General features: G+C 33.3%; 2 protein-coding genes across 6 annotated transcripts; both read right to left on the minus strand.

The window, feature by feature from the left end:
• Positions 1-1,438: 1,438 nt before the first annotated feature.
• On the minus strand, positions 1,439-3,155 carry LOC109011141 (histone H3.3). 3 transcript variants are annotated; one of them, XM_018992219.2, is made up of 5 exons: positions 3,056-3,155; positions 2,485-2,556; positions 2,313-2,389; positions 2,126-2,216; positions 1,439-2,024 (listed from the first exon to the last, which is right to left on the minus strand). In XM_018992219.2, the coding sequence occupies exons 2-5, from the start codon at positions 2,554-2,556 to the stop codon at positions 1,854-1,856; spliced, it is 411 nt and encodes a 136-aa protein (XP_018847764.1). In that variant the 5' UTR covers positions 3,056-3,155; the 3' UTR covers positions 1,439-1,853. The 3 variants fall into 3 exon arrangements, with proteins under 3 accessions (XP_018847764.1, XP_018847763.1, XP_035547814.1); XM_018992218.2 differs by having other exon boundaries at positions 3,062-3,125; XM_035691921.1 differs by lacking the exon at positions 3,056-3,155 and adding an exon at positions 2,916-2,934.
• Positions 3,156-10,087: 6,932 nt separating this feature from the next.
• Positions 10,088-16,220, minus strand: LOC109011140 (protein SCAI). Of its 3 annotated transcripts, XM_018992216.2 has the most exons (10): positions 15,564-16,220; positions 14,080-14,286; positions 13,716-13,958; positions 13,007-13,073; positions 12,695-12,886; positions 12,452-12,543; positions 11,339-11,521; positions 11,116-11,252; positions 10,426-10,646; positions 10,088-10,365 (listed from the first exon to the last, which is right to left on the minus strand). In XM_018992216.2, the coding sequence occupies exons 1-9, from the start codon at positions 16,059-16,061 to the stop codon at positions 10,460-10,462; spliced, it is 1,806 nt and encodes a 601-aa protein (XP_018847761.1). In that variant the 5' UTR covers positions 16,062-16,220; the 3' UTR covers positions 10,088-10,365; positions 10,426-10,459. The 3 variants fall into 3 exon arrangements, 2 of the variants coding, with proteins under 2 accessions (XP_018847761.1, XP_018847760.1); XM_018992215.2 differs by having other exon boundaries at positions 10,088-10,646; XR_001999309.2 differs by lacking the exons at positions 10,088-10,365; positions 10,426-10,646 and having other exon boundaries at positions 11,136-11,252; positions 12,448-12,543.
• Positions 16,221-16,434: the final 214 nt, after the last annotated feature.

The following is a 16,434-nucleotide window of genomic DNA, read 5'->3' on the forward strand; positions in this document are numbered from 1 at the left end:
AAATTAATTCTTCTTCCAATTATCTACACTTTCTTTCATACTCATATTTATTATAATTTTAAATATAATTTAAATAGTTACGAAAATATAAAAAAATAATAATTTTAAAAATATTAAAAATAATTTAAATTTTTATTTAAAATCTTCACTAGAGTAATAATTTAAAACATAAAAAAAAATATTGAATAGTTAAATTTATAAATGAAAGTGAGGGAAAAAATTAATAAAAAAAGAATAGAGAAATATTATTTTAATAGAATAGGAAATTGATAGGAAATGAGATGTAGAAGGTTTTTAAAAAATGAGTAAAATTTAGAAAAAACTTTTAAAAAATGTACCTTTAACTAAATTATAAAAAATTTTATAAAAAACCCAATGTGAATACTCTTTGGACAAGTAAAGTTCCTCGCACAAAGGGGACACAAAGTTCAAATACAATTGCGAAGTGGGAAAATGGTAAGCTTTCTGATTATCTTTTATGATAGCCCGCTGGCTCTCATTCAGCCATCTTAGCTTCATTATCACCCTGATTTTTAACTTAAACATATGAAACATCCCTATGGAGCAAGGATTCCAAATTGTGCCCCATATCACCAGAATGGCAAGTGAAATTAAAGATAAGTACAATAAGAAATAAATGATTCATCATTAGATTGGAATTTGGTCGTCACCCACAATCATACTTGCCGTGGGTGTAGAGATTCAAATTTAAATAGTTGTTTTGTTTATAGAAAAACATATATATATATATATATAATATATATACTATATTATACTAAATGGCGGGTGGGATGGACCAACAGGTAGATTGGCCAAACGGGCCTGATCACGTCCCCCATGATCCAACCTTTTAATATCAAAAAATCTTCACAACCTCCTAACACTCTACACTCCACATTATTTTTAATTTTTATTATTTTTTTTATTAAATATTTATTATATGAATAATGAATAAAATATTTGAAATAATTTAAAAACAATAAACTCAAAAAAAAATTTTAAAAAAATATTAAAAATTTAAAAAAGTGTGAAGTGTGATGAAAGTTGTATAGCTATACTCTTTTAATATATGCTTGCATCTCCAAACGACGCGACTCAAATTCCCTGCCTTGGTAACTGGCGAAAACCAGAGATAGGAGTACACAGGAGCGAAGCCTATTGCGAGGGGAGGCTCTCTCGCTCGATGAGCAACAAGCGCCCCATAGCGGGTAACTCCAGTACCATCAGCGTGCACCAAAGCATTAACGATCTAAAAGTGTCCTAAGTTTTAACCACTACCGAAACTTGAAAAGCCTCGAGCATAATGGTAATTGCACCGGGATTAATTTCAACCAGTATCAGAGACTGCGTGCGTGCCTCATAATAAGAAACAAAACACCATAAGTCTATAATCATTATTATCATTGCATCGAAAAACATAATAATCTAACAAGTGTGATAAAAAAAAATAACAAATCCTAGAAGTAAGAAACTAACACTAGATTAGATGAAATATAAGCTGTTCAACAAACAATGTGGCTGCACACATCCCAAAAAACAAAAAGAAAAAAAAACCAGAACAGCTAAACACCCCCGCTTTCCCCTTCGACATCCATCGTTCATTGAAAACAAAAATCACCCATTGGCACACCACCAGGCCAAGGCATCATCATTGTATAAGGTCCCTGCCCGTTAACCATATATATATCGACAACTCAATATTAGACCTAAAAACCTATTGCAGCTACCCTAACAGAATTTAATAGCAATAACAAACACATACACATCTCCCTCCCACCAACCACCACGGCATATTGAATTCGCTCCATCGTGCGCAGCCACAACTCATGACCCCACCATTCGAGGCACATATCTTAAGCACGCTCACCCCTGATCCGCCTAGCCAGCTGGATATCCTTGGGCATGATGGTAACCCGCTTGGCATGAATTGCACAGAGGTTGGTGTCCTCGAAGAGACCCACGAGGTAAGCCTCGGCAGCCTCCTGAAGAGCCAGCACTGCGTGACTCTGGAAACGCAAATCAGTCTGCAATGGCAACCACAAAATGATTAGGCTCCAAAAACTGGATGGAAAATGATTAACCACCAAACCCGCTGAAGTATTAAACACACAAACACATCAATCACCTTGAAGTCTTGTGCAATTTCACGGACGAGCCTCTGGAATGGTAACTTCCTGATCAGGAGCTCAGTACTCTTCTGATACTTACGGATTTCACTTTATAAAATTGGAAAAAATAAATAAATAAAATGTTAGAAAGAACAAAACCTCGTACTTAAGAAACAGAACCTAAGACAAGGACAACTGACTTACCGAAGGGCAACAGTACCAGGACGGTAGCGATGGGGCTTCTTGACTCCACCAGTGGTGGGGGCAGACTTACGGGCAGCCTGTGAATAATAGTGAAAATTTGAAATTATAAACAAAACTACCATGTTAATGAACCCCAACTTCGAGAGGACAAATTAGATTACAAAGCACAAACCTTGGTAGCGAGTTGCTTCCTGGGAGCCTTGCCTCCAGTAGACTTGCGAGCAGTTTGCTTCGTACGGGCCATCTGCGAGGAACACAAGTACTAACATCAGCCGCTGCCTCACATTAGCTATTGGGCTCAGAATTCTATTCATTGAATGTTGACTTTCTGATTGGTTACCAAGAAAATTAAAGAGAATAAAGGGACGACTTGATCCTCTTCGAAATTTCACAAAAAAAAAACATAAATATTACTTCTTTCCATCCTTCTTCGAAACCCTAATTTTACTTATTGAGGAAGATCAACATAATTACAGATCTAACAACTATAACCCAATAAAACCTTTAACAGAAACCCTAAGGAACGTTCTCCAGAAGCCAAAGCCACAAAACCCTAATTCTTTCCGAATTCAGAAAGGTAAATGATTTGCAACGAAACAGAACCAGAAATTTAAAGAAAACGTAAGCGATCCCCAAATCAGAATCTAAAGAATGTCTTCCTCAAACTCACATCGATCTAAAGAAGAACAAAGAAAAAAAAATTCTCGAGACTAAAATACAATTAAATAAATTGAGGCACTTACCTTTACCTCTCTTCGCTTCGCTTTCTTTTTTTTTTTTTTTTGTCTCTATCTCTCGTTCGGAAATGGAACAAAGATTTGGAAATGTATGAGGTCTGGTTCTATATATAGCATGCGACTAGAGGATCGGACGGATAGTATTCCCTATCCGTGTGTTTTCTCTGTATGAAATCGAACGGTGGATGCAGTTATAACTTGTGTTTTCTCGGATGGAGTGGACGACGAGGATGTGGTTATGGTGTGGTGACGCGGATCGTGAGGCCTTAATGTTCTTTTCCTATTGGTTGAAGTAACTTCACGTTTGTTTTTTTCTCCTTTTAATGCGTTCTCCACACCTTGGAGTCGGAAGGGGAAATTTCCAACTCCAAAGGTTTTTTTTTTTTTTTTGGAAGAAAAAGTCATACCATGATTTTATAAATTTGCACAACACATTACGGATTCGTTTGCGTTTAAAATTCATCTCAATTCATTTCATCTCATTATTATATTTTCTTTAAATTTTCATATAAAATATAATAAACAATTCAACTTTTTCAAATTTTTAAACAACTTTTTTAAATTCTCACACAAAATATAATAAATAATTTAATTTTTATTCTACTATTCACAAACCATCTCAACTCATCTCTAAATCCAAACCACTCATACATATTTCTTATCTAGAAATACAAATTTATTTGGTAAATAAATAGTAGATTTAGTTAAAAGATGAGCTATATAGTTAGCATCTCTTGGAACATAACATAAGGTTGTGTTTGGATGTTGAAGTGAGTTGAGTTGAATTGAGATGATAAAATATTATTAGAATATTATTTTTTAATATTATTATTATTTTGAGATTTGAAAAAGTTAAATTATTTATTATATTTTATGTTAAATTTTAAAAAAGTTATAATGATGAGTTAAAAATAGTTAGGTAACCAAACGAAGCCTAAGTCTCAATCCGAGAAGGCAGACAGCAAAAGAACATCTTGTATAAGATACCACAAGAGTAATATAAACCAATAGCAACTTTAATAAAATTCAAAACATTCTTCAATTTAACAAATAGACATTAGCCATCTGAAACAGTTGAGAGTGATGCTGGAACAAGCCATCATACAACAATTTCACAAATAGGATAGATCCTTTTGCAGCACATGCTTCAATTTAAGATTACTTCTAGTTAGTAGTATGTCAAGCCAAGCCTTCCAAATAAAATATGATTACTTCGTTGGATTAGTTATTTTTATTTGGAAAGTTTGATATGTTATACTTTTATCTCATGTAATAAGATGTTATTATCCATCAATATTAGGAGTCATGTTACATTAAAAATATATATATATATATATATATTTTTTTTTTATATTAAGAGCCATGTTGAGATCGTCTCAACCTATTTTATATTATTTCATTTTATCTTATTTCATTACAACATTCACACAATAGCCAAGTATAAATATTTTTCAATTTTAAATTTTTAACTTTTTCATCTAATTATTATAATTTTTCCTAACTTCTAAATAAAATATAAAAAATAATTCAATTTTTTAAAATTTTAAAATAAAAATTATATTCTAACAATATATTAATTTTATAATTTTTTATTCAAATTTTTTCTCTCATTTTCCTAAACTTCATAAAACATCTTAACTCAAACTATTTTACTACTATTCACAAATTATTTTACTACTAGTTACAAATCTTTCATCTCGTCTCAACATTCAAACGATACCTAAATTTAAAAAATAATAATAAAATATTTAGATATAAAATGCAATATATAATATTTTTGAGTGAATCCTCATTTGATTACATAGATGATATGAGATAAAAGTTGAAAATTGAATAAAATATTGTTAAAATATTATTTTTTAATATTATTTTTATTTTAAGGTTTAAAAAAATTGTAATAATTATATGAGATAAGATAAGATAAGATGAGTCTCGGTAACAAGGCCTTATTTTTATTGTCTATGTATATGTAAACATTTTGTATGAAACTACTTCATTCACCTTATTTATGTGACATTTTTCCATTTATCTTACTATTTATCTACATGCATCATTTCATTAACAATATATTCTATTATATTCATTTTGTATGTCTCAATTCATTAGCAATATTCAAAATATCCTGGATGTACTATGAATTTAGCGTCTAAATCCAAGAATCAAGGAATTGAGGAATTGAGTGATCAGGTACCCAAAATAAGCCAACAGTTTTATGAATTAAAAAACTAACAAAATGCATAAATAATTTCACTAAATCTGAGAAAAACTTAGTTTTGTAAAATTATCAAAGTGTAATTAAGGAATGTTGCTTTTTCCTTAAAATATAATTCATTGATTAATTATTAACAGATAAAAGGATAAAGAGAGTGGAAGAATATTTGAGGAGGTGCATTTAAGATTGGATTTAAAATTAAGGACCAACAACATTCTAGCTTTTTATGATTTTTTTCAGCATCATTTTATCTCATTATTATAATTTTTTTAAATTTATACATAAAATATAATAAATAATTTAATTTTTTAGAATCTTAAAATAATAATATTAAAAAATAATATTCTAATAATATTTTATCTAACTTTCAATTTTTATTATAATTCATATCATCTCACTCATTATCTAAATAGCACATTAATCTTTGTTGATGAATGACTTCGAAGACACATTTTGTAATATATGTTGTAAAATAAGAATATTTTTATAAAATGATGTTATTTTTATAAAATAGCCATTCTTTTAAAATATTATTGTGGAAAGTGTTATGAAAAATTATGTATATTTATTATCTAAAAATAAATAAATAAAAATAGAATATGAAAAAGATGTTACATAGAAGACAAATAAAGCAAGTCTTGCATAAGATTGAATTTGATTCAAGAAGACGCAAACTACACCCCCAACTGTTCTCATTCTGATCTTAACTCGCAAGTCTCATGTCTAGCTCGGAATCATATATACAATTTGCTGCATAAAAATACCAACAAGTTCACAAAATCTCAGACAAAATAATAAATGAAAAGACAAAGGGGGAAGGATTTAACCATCCTTTAAGCGTAAGCCGGATAGGCTATATAGCCTTATATTGAACATTGCAATAGTCATAAAAGAGAAAGAAAGTGTAATTTGTGAACTTTTTGGAAATCCTAGATTATCATGGATACAAGGACATATTTGTCATTTAGTAATAGGTGCTATTAGAGCACTAATAGTGGAATCAACTTAGCTAAATCTTGATTAAAGTTTAGCTAAATCTTGATTAAAGTTTAGCTAAATTGCATAAAAACTTATTATAATAGACTCAATATATCTATAATATTTTTAGCCAAAGGTATTTTCAATGGCCAAATATTATTTTGGGCATAAAATATTACTTTCCCGCCTGCTATTCGTCGCATCGAAGCTCCACAACTCCAAAGCTCCTCTCGGTCGCACACCCTCTTTCCTTTCCTAGCATTTTCCTGGCTTATTGATACTTCCTTCACTTTGAGTTTTGATTTTCCATCTTGATCTGATTTGGTTTCTCTTCGAGAAACATATCCATTGAAAAAGTATAGCTGTTAAAAATATAGTCTTTGGAAAAAATAAGACAGAAAAATACATCCGTTAAAAATATTTGACCGTTGAAAAAATATGACTATTGAAAAAATATAACCGTTAAAAAAATATAGCCATTGAAAATAAAGTCGTTGACAAAAATACGGCAGAAAAAATATATTCGTTGTGAAGATATGACCGTTGGAAAAATATTTCAGATAAAAGAATAAGACCATTGTAAAAAAAACCGTTAGAAAATTATATCCGATAAGAATAATATGAACATTAGAACATTAATGTATATTTTTTTTAATAACGAATAAATATTCAAATTATAATTAAAATAAAAATAAATGAAAAATGTCAAATCTATATTTTAATAGAATAATAATAGATTTGGAAAATCTGTTATTTGGTGTTCTTAAAAAGTGGTTAGTTAAATTTTGACCAAACTTTAGCTAAGCCCCTACTAATGCTCAAGGTAGTGTCATGATGGACTGAACAAAATGGTGCAATGTGAGAATAATGCATCAAAGGACCGAATTAGTTAGATTAACCACATGTTATATGGGTAAATATAGAAATGATCCAATTATTAGTCGGGTTAATCCAATCTAGATTTAATTAAGCCCAATCCTTATATGTTTATTTCATATGATATATATAAATATATATATATTAAAATGCTTTATCTCAAAATGTTTAAATATTACGAGAAACTTTCCATTTTAATTAAATTTTATCTACCTATACATCTTAATTAGATTAGTTATTAAGTGGAGTTAAGGCTATCTTTTAAGGGGAGAAACTTTTATTGAAGTTGTTAGATATGTTTCATGTCTATGTTCTTGAAAGTGACATCGATAGATTGAAAAGATTAAATATCAAGTTCTTCTTTATATAATTTTTTAATAGTAGATTTCACTATTTTTTAAAATAATTATGCGATATTTACACACTTCACGATTATATGTAGAATTACTCTTATTAAAAAGTGGTTGGCTGTATTGTAAAGGGGTAGCCGACATTGAAAGAGTTTAATATTAAAATCTTGATCTTGTTCTTTGGATTCACATTGAAGCTAGTAGACGGAATGCATATCAACTTGTTTGCACGTGATTTCAATGTTTAAGACTTCAAATTGTGTTGTATATATTTTATATCTTCATAATACTCAAATAATTTATTCGAATCTATCTTAAATTGTCTAAAGACCTATTTGGATAGTGAGATAAGATAAGATGAATTGAAATAATTTGTAAATAATAGTAAAATTATTAGCTAAAATTAAAAGAGATGATATAAGAAGATGTGAGATGATTTCATCTCACCTTCATTTTCTAACTAGTTCTTACTTAATTTTAGATTGCATCCCTTTTTTTGAGCTTAGTTACATGTTAAATATTTTAATACGAAATTTTAATTTTTAAAAGGATATTAGACAATCTATGTTCCCTAATATTAAATCCAATAGAACAACATGGAATAAAAAAAGGTACTATATTTGTTCATTGTAATTTGATCAAGTCGATCTTCTATCTTTCACCATTTTCACTACTGATATTGTATACCAATTATAGTAATATATTGAGAAATAGATTTCATTCATTCATGAAATCGAAGTTACAGCTGTGACTAATATATATAAAGAAAAACTCAAATTACAAGTCAACTACTTACAATTGGGCTCCATCAGTATACAAATTTATTTGTGACTAATATGGTCTAAACTTATATAACTCTCTACAAACAAACCGTCTGAGAGACCACACTTTGTCTAAAACAAAGATTTCAAACCCCACCCTCTAGAGGAGAAAACGACTTTCACTCTATGGACAAATTGTCCAAGAGGCTATTCTTTTTTATTATTAATCTAAAACAAATGAAATAACAGAAAATGTAAATGATACATGAGAAAATAGCGAAATATAGCTTGAAAAGTTGTAGATCCGTATTTTCAACTTTAGATGAAATAAAATAAGCAAATACATGGACTGTGGTCAATGTTTTGAATACTGTACCGGAAGTCGTACTGGTCAAGGCATTGGAACGAAATATTTCGATTCCGATACCGTTTCGGGATAGTCGATATATGAATAAATTATATATATATATTATATTCCAAAATAATAGTCTATATATGAATAAATTATATATAAATACATATATATAAATTATAAATAGCCTAGTCTGAATTGAGTGTCAAAAAATAAGCTTGTAGTTTAAAAAAATGAAAAAAAAAATGGAAGGCCTAAATATCGACTGGTACCAGCCGAAATATAGGCCGGTACCGGCCAAAATTGAGGTCAGTACCAGCCGGTATTTGGGCCAGTACGAAATGTATGGGGTACCTATATCGGCCTAGCGGCCGGTACAGAAAATTTCGACCGTACTGGCTAGTACGGTACGAAATTTAAAACAGTAACTGTAGTGGCGTGGAGGGACACGTTCCACCTTGGAAGTACAGGTAGCAGTCGAGTCTGAAGAAACCGATGACTTTGGTTTCAGAAATGCCACGTGTGGCGGTGATAAAGCTCTCCTTGTGATGGAACGTGTGGTGGTCGCCGGGCAAAAACACACAAAATCAAAAAAAATAAAAAAATAAAATTAGAGAAGATAGAGGAGGAGGGATGAGAGAGGTGAAGCTCCAACCTCCCTCCTCTAGTCTAAATTTTTTGAGGGGGGCTACTCGAGATAGAAAAGAGAGAGAGCAAGAGGTGTGCTAGGGTTCGGTAATTACTAGTAATATTTACAGACATAAAAATTTAAAATACTGTAAATTGGAGAGGATCGTGCAAAAAGTTTCCTTGGGCAAATTCAACAAAAAGATCCAAGCGGTTGAAGGCAAGTTGATAACTAATTGGGTGGGTCCTCGTAAAATTTCCATCCAACGCGCTCGAGGACAGACATGGTCTAATTTGACCCTCATCTAATTTTACAACCATTGGGTATTCAACAAAAGTTGCTGAAAAATATATTCGTATAGGAAAACGGACTTTTGACTATATTTCAGAAATTTCGTAGACTTTACTACGCGTGAGAATTGATTTAAAAACGTCTTTATAAGCACGGTATAGTTTGTCAACTACGCATATAGAACGGTGGGCACCGACGGACTGGGCTGGTTTATTCTTTAATCCAACTTTCTTACCAAAAGGAAGCCTACCAAGTTTTTTTTTTTTTTTTTTTTTTAAATATTTATTTAAGGCATTCATTCTTATTGCCTAAAATTATTTATATAAAAATGATATTTATAATTATAAAATTCACAAGTACCGTAAAGCCATTTTACAAAAATTAAAAAAAAATATAAGATCCACATAAAAAATTTAAATTTTTTAATAATAGACCACTACTTTTCAAAAAAAGTGCACGATACTTGCACAATCCATAACTATATCTATCATTACTCTTATTTATAACAATTTCTCTGAAAAAAGTGAGATCATGTATATCATTTCACTGCCTGAGTTTCTTTTACAATATTATGAACAATTAACACTAAATTGAAAGCCTCCAACAATTAACCTTGCATTGCTCAAACAAAACCTACAAATAATCAAACGACTTTCTGACCATAACACCAAACCACCATACAAATTTAGCATCCAGACTGATATGAAGCAGCGGGGTTGCATATAGGCAATAGAACATGCAGAAGCAACCACACTCGGCACATATACTCTCTAGACTGCCAGCTGAAGCCCCTCCTCCTTAACCAATTATATTCCTCCTACAGTCCCCCGAAAGCCCCTCGTATAAATATCCTAATAGTCCATGCCAACTGTAGAAACTATTAACCCTCTGAAGTCTTATAAAAAAACAAATGTCTGCAGCAATATACCTTTACAAGCTTGCTTTGACATTTGTTGTCATTATTATGTGTTGTCAAAGTGAAAATGGTCAGCAACCCCGAGGTGCTTTGCAAGCCGATGGACAGAAGACCGCACAACATCAGAACTTGGAGCGACGGAACTTGGCAGATGGGGCAGGCAAACGGGAACATCTTGATCAATATCTTCGAAATGGCAGAAGAATGAAAGCACTGCTCGGCAGAATATGAATCTGGAGATAACCAGCAACATATATGACTATCCAGTAACGTAAATTAAAGAAGGGTTAAACACAAAAATTGTCCCCGGGTTTTCTGGTTTATGTTTTGGAGATGAAGGATATGGAGAAAGAATGGAGTTTTAGGATTTAGGGTTCAGATGGGCGGAATCACTACCACTGCCTTTTTCTCCCCTCCAATGGGCTGACATGGAAGTAATTAGCTCAGGTCTGACCTGGAATTATAACTCGGAGATCTAGGGAAAAACCCAGGGAGTACTTTTGCATAACCCTAAAGATAACAATATTCAAACTCAGATATTTCTCGTTGTTTTTCCTTTCGTTATGGCAGGTGGTCGCTAAAATGATTATAAGGTCAAGTTCAGTTAAGGTCGTGCTGTAGTAGGACGCATCAGACCAATATTAAGCATAAGAAATAATAAACAATAAAAAAGGCTACTTTACTTCAAAGAAAGACAAATACCTTAGAATAAGCCGCCTAATAAATGGATCATTTAAAACTTGTGCCCAAACTATATCCACGCTAGTTGATGTACAGAGTATTACTTCCCACTCAGAGAAGGCAGTGGAGAGTATGTCCTCCGCATTATTGTACACATCCTAAAATATATAACCTCATGAACACATTGGAATAACTAGATTATAATGAACTTGGGCAAACTTAAAAAGTACAGAAATTAACTTACTGTATCCGTATCAAAAGAGGAGAGGCCAAGCATTTGGCAAAATGCTGGTAGAGGAGCAGTCAAGAAAAAGGTAAACTGACTTCCATTTTGTGACAGATCAACATCAGATGGGTTCTTGAATGCAGGCCTCAAAGGTGAAAGAAGTAGAGCAGCTGTCTCTCCTCTCTCTGCACCATGTAAAACCTGCAAATCATTTATCAGCCACATGTAAGCAACTTGACAGAGAAAGAAAAATCATGTGCAATCATCTGTACTTGGTAAATCTTGCAATGAAAAAACAGGATGCGTTCTGTAAAGCTATATCTTAATATTGTAAAAAGGGACCTTAAAATATCTGGCAAGTTACGATTAATCTTTGCACATACTTAACGAAGGGATAAAATATGTAACAGTTGAACATATGGTCCATGAGAGAATGAAATGTTAGAAGGAAAATGCTAAATGACCCTATGAGTTTGCCCCCTCAGTCTTACCTTATGCATTTTATTTTATTTTTAATTCTTTTTTACTTAATGATTAAGGAAGTGATTATTAGTGAAGTTGTGTATTTTTTTTCTTAATGATTAAGGATGTTAAAAAAATGTTTAAAAGAAAATAATAATAATAATAAAATATTTTGAACTAGCAGTATGCTTAGTTGTAAACACTGGGCAGCCCGCTAGCAGGATCCATGTTAGAAACATGCTACTGGCAATGGAAGTGCTTTTTTCCGTAAATCTTATACCCAAACATATCCTTAAGTGAACGGGTTCTACAAATGTCATCAATGTAGTTGCAGTTACAACAATAAACTCACAGAATTTTGTAAAATATGTTAAAAGTGAACATTGCTTGCATAAAAAAAGTAGCTACTTCAAGATTTTGACAGGTTTTTTTACTTGAGATAAGGAAAACAAACATTTCAACCCAGTGAACTTCTCATGGGTTAATATCCAAGTCCCAATGTTAACATGTCAAAAATTACTTCAGTATAAAATACGTATCATCGAAATGACAATAACCACAAAATATCATCATGTCTTTTAAGCAGCGAAACCTGATTTAGAAGCTATATACTTCTCTAGAATAAAGCATTAAGCCTAGCAAGTCATATAAAAGTTTTGACAAACCTGCCTTGAATGCATGGCTATTGTCACTATCAATAATCAAGAAAAGAGGTCTACGGGTAAAAGGAATTATATCACCGGGGTAGAGATTATTTGAACCTGAAATATACCACCAAAAAAAAAATCAGTGTACACATAGTATGGGGAATCATTCCAATTATAAATGGCATACAAACTAAATAGTACTTAAAATAACAGGTTTTGTTGAACAAAAGTTTCCAGTAAACAACAGAACATTAGAGGTACCTACCACCATTTCCCCTTGGACCAAACCACAGATAACCATCGTAGTGGCCACTTGACTCTCCCTTATGATTAATACTTGATTCTGGCAGATAGCTATTATGCTCTTGCGATAACTGAGAAGTGACTTGGTTTTTCGAAGATTTCCATGATCCATCAGAGCTTCCCACTTGAGCAAAATTACTAGGACCAGCCTTCCCTGCATGGATGATTGTTAAGGTATCGAATCTAAGATAACAAGAGCTTACCGTTAAAAAAAAAAAATTAACAAGAGCTGATCAGTTAGTTATTACTCCGGAAATATAGATGTGATAAAAACCTGAGGCCGATAGATACACTAGCATAACACTATCTGGAGGGAGCTCCTCAGAAATTGTAGCCATAACCTGCCCATTCACCACGGAGTTAAAAATCTGCCTCGCTAATGAAAAAGGTATGAGAGAAAGAAGGATAATTTGTTCACATCATATATAGGTAAAGTGCTAGATAAACCGGTGCTGGGAGTTTGGATACTGGAACATAAGAGTATTAATGTGAAAATTTGAGCCAGATAGCATCTACTTTTCACCAGAAAATTTACATCCCTGGCGTATTAACACGGATAAATGCCAGAAAATGTGCTAAGGTAAACATTGTGTTAAAGGGCAAGCCATCCACAATTCAGGTTTTTTTTTTTTTTTTTTTTTTTTTCCAGTAAAGTAGAATTTTATTAATGAGAAAAAGTAGGCAGGCCCAAGTACAAGGGTAAAATCATATTACTCATGAAAAGAAATTGAAATTATCTATCATATACATTCTTCCATGAAAATATATGATATCCCAGATGAGCTTAGTCACTAGAGCATATACGATCAACTAGGCCACCTGAAGATAAATTAGCACTCCAGTGAAATCTCTTCTGGTCCTTGGACAAAAAAAAAGAACTTAGAATTCCCTTCTAATCCAGAAGCAGTAACAGCTTAGTTGACAACGAGAAACGAAGCAGGTGAACACAAAATAAACATTTAAATAAGACCTTCAGAACTCACTGCTATCAAGTGTGTTACAGATGGACGATAGAGAATAGCTTTCCTTGGATTTGGAGGTAAGGTTGGATCAGTCATGTCCACAGCCAAATTTATATCAATCACTCCAGAAGCTCCAGAATGATCAATTGAAGTGCCATTGCCATTTGATTCAACTGGCCGCTTTTGATAGAAAGATCCACTTTGCTCCCATTCCAAACATTGCAGCATTCTAAAAGTGTCCAAAGTAAGTTCTGCAAATTTGACCTGAAAATAACGATATGCGAAGGTTTGTTAAAATCTTCCCAATTCAGGAGTTAATTAAATATTCTTGTAATCAAAATCATATTCAATCAAGAAAAAAGACATTTAAACATGACTAATTAACCTCATTCCGATGATAGCTTGTCAGCAGTGCATCTTTAAACTTTAGAACCTTCTTTGCATGGAAGCGAGCAACATATGGAACAGAAGCTGGATGGGAATCAAACATAGCACAATAACGCAAGGGTCTGACATTCATAAAGGCTGTATCAACTTTCATAAAGCGGACAATCTCTTGCACCACTTGCCTCCATTCTTTAAAGTTAGTTTCCTGACAAGAGATAGTGTAAATGCCCTAAATCATGTCAGAGTACCACTGGAAGTGTTGATAGCATTTTAAAGAGAAGAAAATTCTAATCAAAGGTCCCAAACATAAGCCAGTCAAATTTAAGAGGAATCGATGATGTCCATCCCAATAATCTTGTAAATTTTCAAATACTTATGAAAACATCATGTAAAAAGTCAACTGAGAGATTTATAATTTTTAAAGTTATATTACTAATTTTTAAATTGATAAATGCCTCAATTGACATATTTGTTTCATTAACATGTGTCGAGACAAACATTTTACAACATCAAAGTTTTTACTTTCGGAAAGTAAATTCTAAGCCCTAACATTGGGCTAGCAAATGGTATTCAATTATATAGATACTCCATAAGTCAGTCAGGTCAGCTAAGAAGGATCCGATCTGCAGTCCATTATTACTAATTTCTCGATGATAATGCTATATTAATTTTTCCCTGAAACAGAATTGAGCCATTAGTTTCACATCACCAGTATAAGTAAAAAATTAGCGGTACCCACAGACTTGCTGACAGAGGGAGAATGCCTTTTTATTTCTTTTTTCCCCCTTCCTCCCCCTTTATATCTCTACCTCTCAGTTTGGATTAGTCGCCTTGCCAACCAAGCCAGTCTACTGGACAGATCAGTTCAATACATGACAACTCATTATTTAAGCCGCATTTGGGTCAATAATGGAACCACAATACTTTAAATAAACAATAGTTCACACCTTAGACCGCTTTGAGGAACTTCTGATCTGATCTATATTTCATTTATCATCTGACTTCAACTATTACACTACTTTACAGCTCAAATGTAGTCATACAGTTCATCTATAACCCTTATAACACGGAATATATATTAGTTTCAATTACACGATACATCTTCACGTTCAGAAAAATGCATAATGCTAAATGTAATGTCAGACCCGATTTCATAAATCTAGATCTCTGAGCTAGCGCAGCAGCTTAAATAACATTGCTTCAGTTATAAGTTCTATCCGATTCCGAAATCAAGAAAGAGAAACGGAAAACTAAAACCAAACGTTTGAAAAATAGAAATTGGACAACGGCAACTCAAATCACCCCGTATTATGTTCCTCCATTTTCCCAGCAACGAAACAAAGCCCAATGAGAGTAAATAGAACCAATTCCTTAAAGTTTAAAACAAAAAGAAAAGAAAGAAAAATACAGTGAGTTATCCTAAAGTTAAGCTCCAAATTCATAAACCTCTGGTATAGCTAATAGAGAAAAGGAATAAATTACCCGAAAAGCAGCTTTGCTATCATCAACGACAGCCTTGAACCGGTCCACGAGAGCCTTCACCATCTCGGTCCGGTTCAAAATCAAGGCGACAAGCAAAAACCTGGCGTAGAACCTCAATTCCTTGAACCTTACCGCGAGATCCTTCCCGTGGCCTTTGGATCCCTCGAAATAGCTCCTACTGAGAATCGCTTCATAGAAGACGTATGCCTCGACCAAGAACCTGGCCTCGCTGGTCCGCATGTACTGTCCGAAGTAGAGCTGGCCGATCCGGCTGGCGATCTCGCCGATTTCCCAGCGGTTGAGGCCGGCCTTGAGGAGTTCCGGCCGGTGCTCCTGCTGGTACTTCCAAAGGCGTGTATACGCCTTGAACACCTTGTGAAAGTAGTGGTGACTCGTCACGCGTCCGTACGCCGGCACGTCCCGGACCCTGGAGAACTTGCGGTCCGCGCCCTCAACGAGGGCCCGGAAGGTCTGCGAAACGAGGTCTTTCTCAGCCATGCCGTGCCAAAAAGAGAGAGAAATAGCAGAAAAATCAGTTATCGGAACCGGAATACTTTCCTTTTGCAGCCATCGGAAACCGAGAAAGAGAGTGAGAGGAAAGAGAAAGAAGCAGAGTGAGAGAGCGAGAGGGAGAGGGAGAGAGGTGGACTTTCAATAAGCTGTGGCTTTGTAAAGCTGGCGTCACTGCTTTTACTTTTAATTTAATTAATTTTTAATTTCTGTTATTGAATAGTTTTGTTACTGAATGGACAAACAGTGGCGGCGTTAGAGAGAGAGAGAGAGAGAAGGGAGGGGCCATGAGATTTTGGATGATTTGACGGTGCGTGAGACTCCTTTTTTACGGCGACGACGGGGAAAGGTTTACTGGAAT

Source organism: Juglans regia, chromosome 1, assembly GCF_001411555.2.
Source record: "Juglans regia cultivar Chandler chromosome 1, Walnut 2.0, whole genome shotgun sequence".
NCBI lineage: Eukaryota > Viridiplantae > Streptophyta > Magnoliopsida > Fagales > Juglandaceae > Juglans > Juglans regia.

Coding starts and splice junctions, on each gene's coding strand:
- LOC109011141 (XM_018992219.2), bottom strand. CDS start 2,556: ATGGCCCGTACGAAGCAAACTGCTCGCAAGTCTACTGGAGGCAAGGCT. Junction 2,390..2,484: donor GGAAGCAACTCGCTACCAAG/GTTTGTGCTTTG, acceptor TATTATTCACAG/GCTGCCCGTAAGTCTGCCCC. Junction 2,217..2,312: donor CCTGGTACTGTTGCCCTTCG/GTAAGTCAGTTG, acceptor AATTTTATAAAG/TGAAATCCGTAAGTATCAGA.
- LOC109011140 (XM_018992216.2), bottom strand. CDS start 16,061: ATGGCTGAGAAAGACCTCGTTTCGCAGACCTTCCGGGCCCTCGTTGAG. Junction 12,544..12,694: donor TGGTCCAAGGGGAAATGGTG/GTAGGTACCTCT, acceptor GGTATATTTCAG/GTTCAAATAATCTCTACCCC. Junction 11,522..12,451: donor ACAATAGCCATGCATTCAAG/GCAGGTTTGTCA, acceptor AATGATTTGCAG/GTTTTACATGGTGCAGAGAG.